Source organism: Mixophyes fleayi, chromosome 1 (genome assembly GCF_038048845.1).
Source record: "Mixophyes fleayi isolate aMixFle1 chromosome 1, aMixFle1.hap1, whole genome shotgun sequence".
Lineage (NCBI taxonomy): Eukaryota > Metazoa > Chordata > Amphibia > Anura > Limnodynastidae > Mixophyes > Mixophyes fleayi.
Genome location: NC_134402.1, coordinates 335837760 through 335848765, shown reverse-complemented (window position 1 = coordinate 335848765; position 11006 = coordinate 335837760). Strand labels below are relative to the sequence as shown.

Genomic DNA, 11006 nt, shown 5'->3' with positions numbered 1-11006 from the left:
TGCACCCACTAAACCCTTCTTTCATTAAACTTTCATCTGCATTTAAAATGTGCCAGATAATTTATTTTGCAGATATACGTAAACTTTGTTTGCTATTCCTGGGACAGGTTTTGGTAGAAATGAGTTTAAAGGGGACATCGGAATTTGGAAATTAGGGTCTTAATTAGATTATGGAATTCAGTCCAGTATTGGACTAGTTTGGGACAGTTCCACCACAGGTAAGATAGGTTGCCCCTGCTGGCCACAGGATCTCTAGTAAGAATACCATCTACATCTTGTAGTACTGCTTCACTCGTACGCACTTTGAACTTTTAGCTATATAGCTTTAGCCTTAATCTGCATCCACTCTCCTGCGTCCTCCTCCCATCTGTCCTCATGAAAATATTTTATCGATTGGTTGTACCTTATCATTAATTGTATATTAATTGGATATTGTTGATATGAAACCTTTTACGTTTGGTAAATGGCAGCAAAGCAATTCTAATGGGGAGGATTGCATAATGGAACCTACTGCGTGCAGTAACAAATAGAGATGTCTGATTTGCAATTATTGGAATAAACTGCTATTGGCCAGCATATCTGGTCAAATAAAAAAGGCGTATTAACATGTTCTCGCTATTTCCATACTCTGGTCCTAGATAGTTTCATTAATTATCCTCACGCTTTTCACACTACTGTGTGTAAGCCACGCCTACTCCAGTCTTTACATAACATACAATCATCACAGAGTTCTTTGTTCAAAAGTTACTGTCTAAAACCCACAATCACAATGCACAATTTTTTTAAAAAAAACATTTTTTTAAGTGTTTGGTGCCAAATCCTGATATATTTGAAGATTAGATCCTGCACATTTTTAGCAGCTACCATCATTTTTTCCTTTGATTTGTAGTAGTGAAACAGTGTCACTACAACTCATGGAGGTTGATCTGTGGTGGGTTCTGTGTGCCCAATCCAACTGTAGGGAAGAGTTGAAAGAGTGCCTTGAGGTAGAGCATCTCAAGTAATTTTCCCAGGTTTGTTTTTGTGCACAAATTATTTCTTCTAGTGCAGCTCTCTACATCCTTAACGTGTTTATTGAATGTTTCAAATTTACTTTGGGGTATATTTACTAAACTGCGGGTTTGAAAAAGTGGAGATGTTGCCTATGGCAACCAATCAGATTCTAGCTGTCATTTTGTAGAATGCACTAAATAAATGACAGCTAGAATCTGATTGGTTGCTACAGGCAACATCTCCACTTTTTCAAATCTGCAGTTTAGTAAATCTAGCCCTTTGTCTTGTTCCTGGTACTTTGATATTACCACACCTATTCCAATATCTGTACTAGGGGGTCATTACAAGCACCCAGTGATGTAATTTCAGTTTTGAATTCGGGAATACTTTGTTGGGATGTTCAGTGTTTTAGTGCTCAAGATCATTGCAAGTCTCCAATTTGTCTTTTACAGGTTTGGTATCTGTAACGTAAGTGTCTCTTAGGGCTTAAAGTTATACAAATGTATTTTCAGGAGCTGACACACCCAACTATGTAAGGGCTCATTGTTCTATAGCATAGTGTATTGATACAAAATTCATTGGAGAAGTGGTAACTTCCTTTCTCTGGCAGTTCCTAAGTTCTATACTGAGATATGTATATATTATCATTCAATACACTACATGGCCAAAAGTATGTGGACATCCGAACATCAGATTTTGGAACATGCCTGCAGCATTCACATCCATCCATTCATTCATCCATTAGTGAGGTCGGGCACTGCCATTGGGACATAAGGCCTGGCTCACAATCGCCATTCTTATTCATCCCAAAGGTGTTTCATGGGGTTAAAGTCAGGGCTTTTTTTCAGGCCAGTCAATTTCTTGTCATGCTAAAAAAAGGGCCTTCCCAAACTGTTGCCAACAAGTTGGAAGCACACAATTCGATAGAATGTCATTGTATGCTGTAGCATTAAATTTTGCCTTCACTGAAACTAAAGGACCAAACCAAACGATAAAAAACAAGCCCAGACCGTTATTCTTCCTTCACCAAACTTTACAGTTGACAGTACGTATTGAGGTAGGAAGTGTTCTCCTGGCTTCTGCCAAACTCAGATTCTTCTGGACTGCCAGATAGTGAAGAGTGATTCGTCACTCCAGAGAACACATTTCTACTGCCCTAGAGTACTGGGGTGGTGTACTTTACACCACTCCAGACGATTGGCGTTGTGCATTGTGATCTCAGGCTTTGTGCGGCTGTTGGCCATGGAAACCCAATCCATGAACAGTTCTAGTGCTAACGTTGCTGTGAGGGGCAGCTTTGAATTCTGTAGTGTGTGTTGCAGCCGAGGGGAGACTATTGTTATGTACTATGTGCTTCAGCACTTGGCTGTCCTATTCTGTGAACGGGTGTGGCCTGCTGCTTCATGGTTCCACTGTTGTTGCTCCTAAATGTTTCCACTTCACAATAACAGCACTTACAGTTGACCTAGCAGGACAGAAGTTTGACAAAGTGACTTGTTGGAAAGGTGGCATCGTATGACAGTGCCATGTTGAAAATCACTGACCTCTTCAATATGGTCAAACATACTAATTCTAAGGGGTGTACACATACTTTTGACCATGTATTGTATATAGGCAACTAACTTGGGCCCTGTGAAGTTTGGAACAGTTCATAAGCAGATTCCTGTTGTCATACTAGTACTGGAGCAAGAGGAATGCCTGGGTATAACTGAATGGCCTCACCTGGAGAACTCTCAATACATTCCTCACCAGCATGTGTAGGGCTCTGATGTGTAGGCGTTAGGCTGAATGGGGAAAATGCATCCCCAGGGGCTTTAGACACTCTAGAGTAAGCAAAATCCATCTCCAAGTCAGCGCTCTAATTGTTCCTTGGACCCCGCAGCTCTGTAGCTCACTGTTGGCCAAAACTGTTGTTGTCAGCAACAAGGTGCCAAGAGGGGAAGTGCTGGATTGAACATGTTTAATTTAGTTGCCTACACTATGGTCACCGTAGAAGTAGCTTGTCCTGTGCTGACTGAGTGGAAAACCCAATATTTTGCTCTGATATTAAGCTTTGGACGGAGTTTAGCAAACTAGCTCGATGACTCGGCCTTATCCCCCTTTTAATAAATATTTTAAGAAGTAACTAAGAATAATGGTAACATTTTGAAGCATTAAAACAAACAGAAATGAAGGAAATGAAACTAGAAGAGACCGTTCCATGCTATATACACACCTAATATAAGTATATTGAGAAGGATTGACTAAAATAGATTGAATTCTATTACAGTTTGTTTTTATTACCAATGAAAATGCAGAATGATCTTTTCTTCCCACCTTGCGAGAGATGTGTGTTGTTGTAACACCTGGTTAATCAATGGCTAGCATTTGTGGTGTTTTCCTGAAATAAGAGCAATAACACATAGTCTGGTTCAGTTAACTTGTCTGCATTTCCAGAGGGGCTGAATCTTTCAATAAGACAATAGCATCTGTTCAATAGAACTAGGGCTTTGATGAGTGGACATCCCTACTCATTTATAGTGGCACCAATACCATGAGAAAAAAAAAGAAAAAACAAGTTTAAAATGTATTGATTTTTTTTTTTAACATAAATCACTTGCATGATATGTTAGTAATTCCCAGTTTTTTTTTTTCCCCTTTAGGCTGTTCATGATTTTTGATTCTGGACTACCTTGGCGACACAAGACATGATATAGTGAGCAGATAGGCCCTCTGAGCTGTCTGTACGGGGACTGCCTTCTCCCATCACATGCTCTGAGCCTGTATCTGATTAGCAGACCGACTGTGTGTCAGCCATTTTTTGTTTACTAGAGGTTAAGAAAAAAACAAGTCAGATGCATGCTGAAAAGGTACTTCTCTTACTATTTAAAGAAAAAAGAATTCCTATATTTGGGATTGCTCTTTTAAGCATGCATTTGGCTTTAGCCAAAATGAACATGGAATACAGGAGCCTATTAAGATAACCTTTAATCACACTTGTCCCATACATATGATCAATCGCTGCATCTAGCCCTAAAAAAAACAAACCACCATATGAAAAGCTGTTAGGCTGTAAAGCAGCAGTTGTCTACCCGAAATAATAAAAGTGAATAAATCAGGTTTTAAGTAAAGCAAAATGTGTTTTTAGTGTAGATGCTAATAAAGCTGCAACCATCTTTATATGCATCAGGAAATCCAGGTTTTCTGCTGTTTGCTGCCATCAGTGTTCTTTTTAACAACAAAAAAAAGTATATTCACAGTAAAAGATCTCAAAGAACATTTTTAGTCATGGGTCAAGGATTAAGCAATCTGTGAGCTCTCTGCAGTTAGCTCTAGTGGTGCAGCAGAAAGTAGACAGTGTGAAGAGGTGGACCTGCCGTGTTAGCGATTTCAAGTGGTATATGTTATATTTTACCATTTTTTGTTTAATGCATAAATTAAAGCATTATGGGATTTATTCATATCCTCCAACTGTACTGTATAATGTCCATTCTGAGCTCTAATCAACAGAGAGCACAAGACAAATTGTCTTTAAGGATAAGAAAAATCTGAGGCACACTCATTGAAAGCTGTGAGGCACTGGGGAGCGTAGACCACGTGCGTCACATGACAACTGCCATCTAGGCTGGAGTTTTTGAAAGAAAAAATATTTTTTTTTCAAGTGTTGTGTATTGTACAGGTGACATGTAAGCTGTAGAACAATACAGATAGGTTCAAATAATATTGAATGAGGTGGACAAGATTAAAGTGCTGTACACTCATTCATGCTGGTTTGAAAAAAAAAAAATAGATATGCTTCATTCTCATGAACAGTTCAGCCAACAATTTTTGCCCACTTGTCGAGTGATATACATTAGCTAGCCAGATGCACCTTCAAGACTAACTAAAGGGCATCTCCTTTATAAATGGAAGCAAAATATTTCTAACTGATGAATAAGGCAGTTGTCCATAACAAGATTTAATCAACATCCTTTAAGAGTTGCTCATACACACTACTGGTCCGAATTTTATTTTAGAAATTGTGGCATAGATGGGCCAATAATGATTACTTCCCATTATAAACATGCAAATAGGCCATGCTGAAGATGTGATCTAATGTCAGGGCAGTTGTGGCAAAATACATGAATGGAATATGGAAAAGTTGTTCTAGCAGCCAACATTCATTGAACTGTCCATTTACTAGTATTCAAAGAAAACAGCCAGTATATTATAAAAGCTGCTCTTTGTGCACGGAGAGCCTTGAATCTCATGACTCATTTCAGACACTACAATTGGATACGCGATTAGAGAAGATTACACCATGGTATATGAATTCATAAGTTGCCATATACAAGAACATCATATGAAGTGTTATTTATGGGATTTAGCCTGGTCTGGAAGCAATTTGGTCAGACAAACTGCAGGTTCAGCCACAGGCAGGTGAGGTGTACAATGACCCCATAAAAGTACTGACCAGATTTCCAACCCTGCTGTCTCAAATCAAAATGATTTTTAGTTAGTGAGACCACGCCATCTGTGCAATTAGTCTATAACTGGTTGCCAGACTGCTCATATGTGGGCAGCAAATGTTCTGAGATCAAACCAAATACACCATACGTTTTCCTCCATGGTAACTGTTAAACAAAATTTCCACAGTCAGTTATTGCCCATTGCTTGCTCGATTTAACCAAACTATCAAGAAGGGATTTTAGAGGGGGTACATTTATACAAGTGTTTTTTGTTTGTTTGGTTTCTCTTTTAACCAATTTTATACAGTTGCTAAGCAGTTAAGGGCCAATTCAAATCTATATGATGTGAATGCATTGTGTTACTCATGCCTGAAAAATATATTTTACCAATTATTACACATTGCAGATTAGTTATAGTGCTGGTTTCTATTACCCTTAATAGAACATGTCCGTATAGCACTATATACCATCTATGTGCACATAAAGCTTACCAATAAGACGGAAGGCGTAACCTCCTGTACAATCCTGCTATTTTACAGGCTCTCCAAGTCGTTCATCTCCCAAAACAGCCAGTTTAAAGAGAGAACCACTGGCTGCATTTCTGAAGTATCTGTATACATTTACTTACACATGCATGTTATAATCAAAGTGAAGTAATAAATCTAACATAACAGAAACATTAATCTACTACAAAACATGTACATTTCCAGGCTATTGCATTATGCTCAAAAGGGACCAGCCACATCAATTTTACCCTTGTCATCTACACACAGTATGGCAGCACGAAATGCAACAGGCAAACATTAACCAGCTTGTTTTAGACCGTTATTGATATTGTTCATATAATGGAATAGGAATGCAAGTTTTAAAAAGAAACATTTAATGTGTTTAGAAAAAGAAAAAAATAAGTTTGAAAATAAATACAATTCATTTCTTTTTCCAAAATCGCTTTATGACCAGTATGAAAACAAGTCAGCACAAGTCCCAATAACACAAATAAGGTAGAGGGGGCAGAAAGGGAATGTCCCCTTAAGAAAGTCCAAATTTCTTTGAATAGTCCAAGTAACAATGAGTATTTGCATTGATCTATCCAGATTTAAACAGGAGAATTGCAACTTGACCAAGGTAGAAGTAGATGAAGTGTTTGGTCTCATGTGTTACATAGCTGCCAAAATTTCTGCCCACGATGCAATGCCATGTAGGGTTGTACTTCTTGTCAAATTCCTAAAAGAAAAAGATATTTTGGTCAAAATGTATCAGTCCAGAGGCTGCACATGGTCATCAGTAGTCTAGTACAAAGACTAAGGTCACCAAGTCCGAGAATTTCTGCAAGTGCTACAAACTTGACACGTAAGAGGAGACATAGCCCATACACCATCTACCCAAGTAGTTGGAATATCAGTATTTGTAACGGATGTATTAAGTGGGCAAAGTTTAACCATAGACTGCCAAGGAAGAACACTTTTTACACACCAAAAGTGTATGGTCATCATCACATAGCTTCCACCCATCCCTAGATCTGTTCTGCATATAATCACCAATTATATAGCGCCACCAATTCCACAGCACTGTACAGAGAATATTTGTCATTCACATCAGTGCCTGCTCAGTCTGGAGTCCCTAGCACACGGACATGGGATAATTTTTATAACCAGCAAATTAACCTACCAGTACATTGTGGGAGGAACCCCACACATTACATGGGGCTTTCACACAGTTAAGGCCCTGGTGGAGGATCAAACTCGTGACCCAAGCAAATCAATATGCCACTCAGACCAATGAACTACTTGTGTTACATTAGCATTTTTCTCTTTTACCACACTAGTAAAATCTGATAAACACATTGGAGGTTACCCACAGTAAGGCTAGATTCAAGAGGGAGAAGCAACAAATTTTTTTTTAAAAAAAACCCAAACCCATCACACTACTGTAACATTAGTTAGGACGGTACTAAATCTGGATGTTGCAAAGCATCCCTTTACAACAGTAAGGTTTAAAGCAAGGTCACTATATATCATTGTCTATACTGCCAGTTAGACTGCAGGCATCCAATTTATGAGGGGGATGATGATCCCTGGGAATAAGCAATATAACACTGGTGTGGGCACAACACGCTGCAGATGTGGAGTTGTACCCACTATACCTGGTGAGTGGAGATGATCTGTAGTTGGAGTGGCTACACTATGATATGGGGGGGGGGGTGTAAGAGTCTGACAAGGACTAAGAGGGGAATATGGGGCGTGTGGGGCAGCGTCCCTTAGCCTGGTACCCTCTCCCCATATAGAAAGTACACAGGTACCAATGACAATCGGCCAGGACAAGGGTCACTCACCTTCTTGATATAGGCGGCTATGTCCTTCTCAATGTTGAATTTCTCCAGGGCTTGGGTGGCGCACTCCACGGAGTCCTGCTGCATCTCCTCGGACATGTCCGCATTCTTGATGACGGCTTTTCTCTCAGACATAGTGGCCTGTGGTGACAGGTGCAGATCAGACACTGAACACAAGGTACACACAGGTCTAACTACGCAGCCACAGATGGGCGCATACACACGGTCCCTCGCAGCCTATGTCCCCCCAGTACTGAGCCCACCACCTGCCCACTAGTATCACACTGTGCGGCTCCGTCATACACGCAGCTCCCAGGCGTCACGGAACCAGTCAGTACTCACTGTGTAATGTGCTGCTCGGTCTGTCACGGCGTTTTCTAACACACTGTCTCTTGAGCGCGCTGCAGCCTCTATTACCTACCTTCTTGCTTTCCCACGCTGCACACGATTGGCTGGTCGTTCACCCACATGTTTTTTCATTGGTCAGCTAGTACGGCTTCTCGAGGCTCCTTTTTCGGCACTTTGTTTCATCCCATAATGCACTGCGGTTCAAGCGTTTGTGTCCATAGAAACACATGCTGCGACTAGCGCTACTGTGTCTCTAGCGGCGTCTCCATGGTAACCTAGGGTGTCGGCCTAGTGATGCCAGGTTGCGCAGGTAGACAATTTGCTAGGATGATGCATTTTATTGTAAAAAATTCGGTAGCATGTATTGTACAAAAGGATTCTTATGTACTAATGGGTAATTTACACTAACACATTATACTTATAAATCATAATCGCCTATTCTCCTGGGATGTCCAGGAAACTTCAATCTTATCAGTAGACCTCATGGCCCCTGGAGAGAGTAGACACTTCTCCCACAAGGCTGCTTACTTGTCTGCAAGGTGGGTGAGGTTTGCTGTGATTGAAGCACTGTCTATCTCAGTGAACACAGAATGAGAAGGGGTATCATCACAAAATTAGCATTATAGTCAGTTATCCAATAGGCTGACTAGGCAGCAACCTAGGACCATAGTTGCCTACTCTCCCGGAATGTTCGGGAGACTCCCAAGTTTCTGGGAGTCCTCCCAGACTGCCAGAGAGCAAAGTAACCTCCTAGTTCCTAATCAACACAATAGTAGAGGGGCGGGGGTTAGGATGCGAATCGAGTGCCATCGTGGTCTACCCCCTGCTGTAATTGGCCGGAAACTGATGTTTTGAGCCAAATGATGTGCCCAGCCGGACCCCGCCCCAACACGCCCACCTCACCCTGATATCCCAGAGGAGATTTTTCCTGTGAGTTCCTTTGTGAATTTATAATCAACATAGGTATTGGACGCATCCTGCTAGTGGCGGATCCAGGAGGGGGGTGGGGGGGGGGGGCGATCAGGGCAATCACCCCCCCTAGCAGGGGCTTGCTGCCGGCGGCTGCACACTATGTGCAGTTCCGTCCGGCAGAGACAGGCAGACAGTCATGTCTGGCTGCTCTGATTGTGTTTTAAAAACAATCAGAGTGGCCCGGCAGCACACTCTCCCTGCCTGTCTCTGCCAAACGGACCTGCACATAGTGTGCAGCCGTACGCAGCCTTAGCTGTCAAAAAGGGGACGGGGACTAAATCACCCTGGTAAAATTATTTTCTAGATCCGCCACTGCATCCTGCTGCGTCCGGTGTAATAGAGCACAGCAGATCTGCCCCGATTCCAAAAGCACACGTATCTAGAGATCCGTGCCTTGTTGAATTCAGGCACACGCAAAGCATGAATACATGCGTATAATACTGAACACAGGTTGAGCTCAGAATACGTGCCTTGATGAATCAGGCCCATTGATCATTCTCATACAGGCGCTTGAGGATAAGAGAGTAGGAGAGACAGTAATAGCACCACCCTTCCACCCTCGGTAGCGCTCTTTCATTCCCCAATTACGCTATACAGTTCTGATTTTAATCAAAATTAAATGAGTGACAACGATTGGTGTGATCCTATTAAAAATGCAAGTGGAGCTGAGTTTCAAAAACAAATGAGGGGGTGCAGGCATCCATTTTTTAAAATAAGGATGAGTTTGTTTTTACCTTTAGCGTGTTATGAAAGGCGAGGGGGCGCTACGAGCATGTTAGGGCAGCCTGAACCCTTAATGAGGCCCTGGTTATCGTATGCCTTGCCCCGCCCATTTGATGACATGAATTGCATCATGAAGTCTTGTCCACCTCATTTCATACTTCACCTCTATCTCCTGGAAGCAAAGTAGGAAAAGTAGGAAAGTATGTGATTAATATGGTAGTTAAAATTAGGCTATACCATATTTTTAGCATTTCAAATAGCAAAAGTAGGAACTTCTGATGCTTTGTGATAATAGGCACACACCTCAGCAGACTTCACTGATGCCAACTGTCCCTAATTTCCAGGGACAGTCCCGGGTATTAATGAGTTATCCCTGGAAATGTCCCTATTTTTCAGCAGTAACCAACAACACAATAAAATTACCATTTTCCTACATGTTAAATGCATTTCTTACCATCTATGCTTATTCTCTGTACTTTTAAAATAAGGTTTTAAAAGTTTTCAGCTTTTATTTTTGGGGGACTTCAGTTTATTTAGTGTTTATTATTTAGTGTTTATCTTGTTTTTATTTTAAATCAGGAGAGGGGATGGTGTCATGAGAGAGGAACAGGATGTCAGAAGGAGAAGGAGGCAGGAAGATAGGAGAGGGTGTCGGGGAGTAGGATCCCTGGGGAGGGAACAGGATCCCAGGGGAGAGGGTATTAGTGGAGAGGAGAGGGTCGAGAAGAAAGGAGAGGGTGCCAGGATCCCAGGGGAGGGAACAGGGTGTCAGGGGAGATGGTATTAGTGGAGGGAAGGGGGCCGAGAAGAAAGGAAAGGGTGCAGGGTGCAGGATCCCAGGAAAGTGGTCCATGTGCCAGGTTAGAAGTGACAGAATGTCAGAGGAGAGGGAGAGGGATTTTTTTTCCCTTTCCCTGCCCACTAAAATGTATATTTTTTTATATAAAAATGTATATTTTACATCACATTTTATAGTCCAAAATTATACCCCAAAATTATTGGATACAATTCTCCGTTATAGGAGCAGGGATCCGTTTAGTGTCTCATCATCACCACTAGTTGAGGTGGTATTAATGCCTAGGACGACCAAAGACTGAGGAAGCCTTTGGGATTTATCTGGTGTTCCCTCTGCTAACACTGCAATTGGCGGTCATGATGATATAGGAAGCAGATATACCGCTCCTATAATGGAGACTAGTTTCTATGTAACAGTG

The 11006-nt window shown here is 41.4% G+C and overlaps 1 protein-coding gene across 2 annotated transcripts; it reads right to left on the bottom strand.

Annotated features, from left to right (window-relative positions):
- Positions 1–6279: 6279 nt before the first annotated feature.
- Positions 6280–8203, bottom strand: DYNLL1 (dynein light chain LC8-type 1). 2 transcript variants are annotated; one of them, XM_075215006.1, is made up of 3 exons: positions 8092–8203; positions 7753–7890; positions 6280–6644 (listed from the first exon to the last, which is right to left on the bottom strand). In XM_075215006.1, exons 2-3 carry the CDS (start codon positions 7882–7884, stop codon positions 6507–6509), a joined length of 270 nt encoding a protein of 89 aa, XP_075071107.1. In that variant the 5' UTR covers positions 7885–7890; positions 8092–8203; the 3' UTR covers positions 6280–6506. The 2 variants fall into 2 exon arrangements, with proteins under 2 accessions (XP_075071107.1, XP_075071116.1); XM_075215015.1 differs by lacking the exon at positions 8092–8203 and adding an exon at positions 8016–8034.
- Between the last annotated feature and the right edge of the window lie 2803 nt (positions 8204–11006).

Excerpts from the sequence above, each read along its gene's own strand:
- DYNLL1 (XM_075215006.1), bottom strand. The coding sequence starts at position 7,884 with ATGTCTGAGAGAAAAGCCGTCATCAAGAATGCGGACATGTCCGAGGAG. Across the intron at positions 6,645-7,752 it reads TAGCCGCCTATATCAAGAAG|GAATTTGACAAGAAGTACAA; the intron begins GTGAGTGACCCT and ends TTTTTCTTTTAG.